We start from the raw sequence: 3,721 nt of genomic DNA, 5'->3' as shown, positions 1-3,721 counted from the left end.
CACAACTTTTTGGAAAAAAACTGGTTTTTTGCTTTTAAAAAAAAAAAAAAAAAAAAAAACTCTCCTCTCAAAGCTTCTAAACTGAAGAGGAACATCAACTAAATATCTTCCAATTATTAACTTATCAATATGGAAACTGTAGGAGGATTATTTTTTAAGGGCCATTGAGGAGAATCCAACAGTCTCTCCTAAGACAGTGAATACCAATTCCCAGGAAAGGTGCCAGGTGTGTCACATCTGCTATGGTGACTTCTTGAGTAAACAAGAAAAAGAAATGCATTAACTTTTCATGACACGTCAGGAAACCTCATTCCCTATCTGCAAGCATTCAAGTAGGTAATCCAAAACCTAAAGATCTATCAGGGGTCCCATTCATTTCTCTTTTCCAATTCACAGCAGTCTTCCTTTAAATTTGGTAGTTATCAGAAAGATATTCCTTTTAGTTCTGTGTTTCTTATTCCCTTGACCTACAGAAGACAAAAGTGACTTAGGTGTCCTCCCAAAGGAAAAAAAAAAAAAAAATCTCACAATGCCTGGGTTTTTAGGAGGGCAATAGACCAGCTGAGTTCTTAAAAAGAACTCTTCCAGGAGAAAACTCAAAAGATAGAACTTAAAATACTGAAATCGCTTCTCGCCATCTACTCATTCCCCTCAATCCCACGCAGTCCCGAAAAGAATCCATATTACCTGCAACCTGACGGGAGGGCGGAAGGGAGAGCCGGCAGGCTCAGGATCACAAGTAAGGCTGGTTCCACGCCGACAATCCTGACAGCTCCGCAGAGTGCGGGTGCAGGGTCTGCCAGCTCGCTCTAGAAAAGCTCCCCCACTTATCCTCCCTTTAAAAACAAGTCCTTCTTCAAAAGTCACTGCCCCTGAGAGAAGCCACCCCTTCGCATCGCCCCACCGCCCCCCGCAGATCGCCCCTCCGCACCGCCCAGCGCTCAGGCCCTCCGACCTGACCCAGTCCAGGCTCGGGCGGCTCATCCCCCGGCCCGACCCCTCCCCGGCCGCCCCTCCCCCGTCAGCGATCCCAAGCTGGCCGGAACCCAGCCGACCGGTGCAGTCCTGCACTCACTATTCGGGATTCATGCTGGACATGTCACTGCAGCTGCCGCCGCCGCCACCGCCCCCCTGCCTGCCGCAGCCGCCGCCCTGACTCTCCACGCCACGGGTAATCGAAGGAAAGGAATGAGACAGGCTGTTCCGAGAGAGCAAACGTCTTTCCCCACTTCGTCCCCTTAGAACACAATCAGCAGCCGCCGCCACTCAGCTCTCGCTTCCACCCAAAATGGCCGCTGGCGAACCAGGAAATAGGGAAGCCTTAGACCAAGGGGCCTTTACACAGCCCAGAGGGCGGCCGCACAGCGGGGCATGCCGGGAAAGGGAGTCGCGAACGCGGCTAGGGGCACTGAAGATCGACGGTGTGAAGCGTCGGCCAGCACTCAGTTTCCCGCCAAGCCCCGCGCCTCCGGGACATGCGTACTCGCGGGTTTGTCGCCCGCCCCATTGCCCACTCCCTCAGCCCCCGCCCTCTACCCCTCCCTGCTCCCCTCCCCTCTGACTCGCTGGCCAGGACTTCGCTCGGACTCCCCCTAGCGGATTGGCTGAGGCCGCGGCGCATCAGTGAGACGTGGCAGCCGGGCGAGTCAGCGCCCCACGGCGGAGGGGGAAGGGGAGAGGAGGAGCCGAGGGCGGTGCCGGTGACCGTCAGAGGTTGGGCTTGGAGGAGTCCTGCGGAGTCGAGGGGCTAGGAGGGAAGGGTCGGAACCAAGAGACTGCCGGAGATGGGCGGAGGCTGCCCTGCGGGTCCTGCCTCCCAGGCAGCTTACCCTCACCCGACCAGCTCGAGGCTTGCACTTCTCGGCTGGTCGTTTGCTCTAAGTACGCAAGGGAAGCCTAGGGGCCTCTGCGGAAGACTTAGGCTCTATAGACAGCACGAAGCCATTCTCTTCCTCACTCACCCAACCCCACCTGGATTGGGTCATGGTGCAATGTTGGCTGCGCACACTACCATGTTCTTTCTCGATTTACCATTCCTGTTCCAGTCCCGCTCTTATCACTGTAGCCTGGATATCGCAGTACATCCATATGGACTCTCTATCTCTTCACCCCGACCTTTTTGCACACACAGCCGGATGTATCTTCCTGAAACAGCGCCTCTGCGGTGACCCCACAAGCTTCAATGGTTCCACGTTTTGTGGATGGGCCACAGCCCAGCGTCAGCCAAAAATTCAAGTCATCCTATTCTGGTACAACCTTCAAGTTGAATTGCAATGTCTTAGTTTTAGTTATTGCTTAATTCTGAGCCATTCTGCAAGACTGGAAAGTAGTAAGCGATAAAAATGCGCAATTCATCACTATACAATGCCTACAAACTCAAGAAGTAATAACATTTTTTTAAAATCCTATGGTCTTTACAGCTCTCTTTAATCAGCTCAGCAATTTAAATCTCCACTAAACTTTGACACATTATCTTGAGTAATTACAAAGGGCATAGTATAATACATCGTCCAAAGTTTATCTTCCAAGTTGTTCGAAAGAGCAAGAAAAGCATCTCCTGAGACTGATTGCAAAATCATTTTGAATTATTATGACACCAAAATATTGAAAGAAGATGGTTTTCATTTATACCTCTATACTAACTACACCCCTTAATTCTCAAATTCTACCATGTGCCTTAGTTGATCACCTCATCAAATACTATACAAGAGTTCCTTAATATGTGTTGGCTTCTGAAATGAACATGCTCTCTACCTCAGGAGAAGGACCTTGAATGGATATTAACAGATACCAAAAAGTGTTTATTAACCTAGACTCTTAAAGCCTATGACCTTCCCTGTTTATTGTTATTTCATAGAATAAAAACTCAGAAAAGTGCCCAAGAACTCATGCCAAGCTAAAAATACAACTTTTTTTCTCCCCCCCCCCCCAGAGGTTTTCACTATAGGGCATGTGCACTCGCCAGAAAGACAGAGACTGAGAGACAGAAAGCGAGAAATCACCCCCCAGGGGGGAAGGTCATGCTGCAATCCCTTCTCCTCCATTCTCCTCTCGGGATCTTGGGCACGCCCGCACACGTGCCCAGCGTGAGTTTTAAGCCTCTGGGTCCGGGACGTGAACTGCGGTCGACTATGTGGGAGTTCAGCGACATAGCCATTACGCTAACTGCTGGTTCCCAAAATACAACTTTTAATCTGTCCTTCTCCTTGAACATATACTCAACTTCCTTTAACTACTTCCTTTCCAACAAAAATGATCTAATAATTTTTAACTGAGAGGATAGTGTTGGGAATTAAGTAAAACAGAACAAAGAACATATAGTGCAATGACTTTGGGGCACTAGATAAATGTTAATTACTTTCCAATGACTCTGAAAGTTTAATGTGTACCTGCTGAATACCAAGAACAGAAAGCGTCATATCTTAGTTGTGGTATTGTCATATGCCAAGAGATCAAAAACAGCACAGCTTGAGGGAACCAGCAGTTAGCATAATGGACTCCCACGTAGTCAACCGCGGTTTGTGTCCCGGACCCGGTGGCTTAAAACTCACGCAGGGGAGGCAGACTGAGGCTGCAGGCCCGACCCTACCGCAACTCCACGCATCCCCACCATCCTTCCTCCTTGGACTCCAGGTTGGTTGCCTGGGACTTTAAGGCGAACCCACACCCCTCCCCACCCGAAACCCGGATAGAGCCGGCCAGCAGTTCCGGACACCAGGCG

At 50.0% G+C, this 3,721-nt stretch overlaps 1 protein-coding gene and 1 pseudogene across 1 annotated transcript in view; one reads left to right on the top strand and one right to left on the bottom strand.

The window, feature by feature from the left end:
• Window positions 1-1,318, bottom strand: part of RAB1A (RAB1A, member RAS oncogene family) — a 41,188-nt gene extending 39,870 nt beyond the window's left edge. Inside the window, exon 1 of the mRNA XM_006168045.3 lies at window positions 1,076-1,318. Within this exon, the coding sequence (XP_006168107.1) occupies window positions 1,076-1,098 (23 nt within the window). The 5' untranslated portion in view covers window positions 1,099-1,318. The remainder of the gene's footprint in view (window positions 1-1,075) is intronic.
• The window catches only part of LOC114006044 (heterogeneous nuclear ribonucleoprotein H-like), a 34,316-nt pseudogene continuing 31,883 nt past the window's right edge, over window positions 1,289-3,721 (top strand).

The sequence above is a fragment of the Tupaia chinensis genome, unplaced genomic scaffold (genome assembly GCF_000334495.1).
Source record: "Tupaia chinensis unplaced genomic scaffold, TupChi_1.0 Scaffold145484_1, whole genome shotgun sequence".
Lineage (NCBI taxonomy): Eukaryota > Metazoa > Chordata > Mammalia > Scandentia > Tupaiidae > Tupaia > Tupaia belangeri.
Note: the sequence above shows the minus strand (reverse complement) of the source record. Positions and strands in the feature narration are given on the sequence as shown.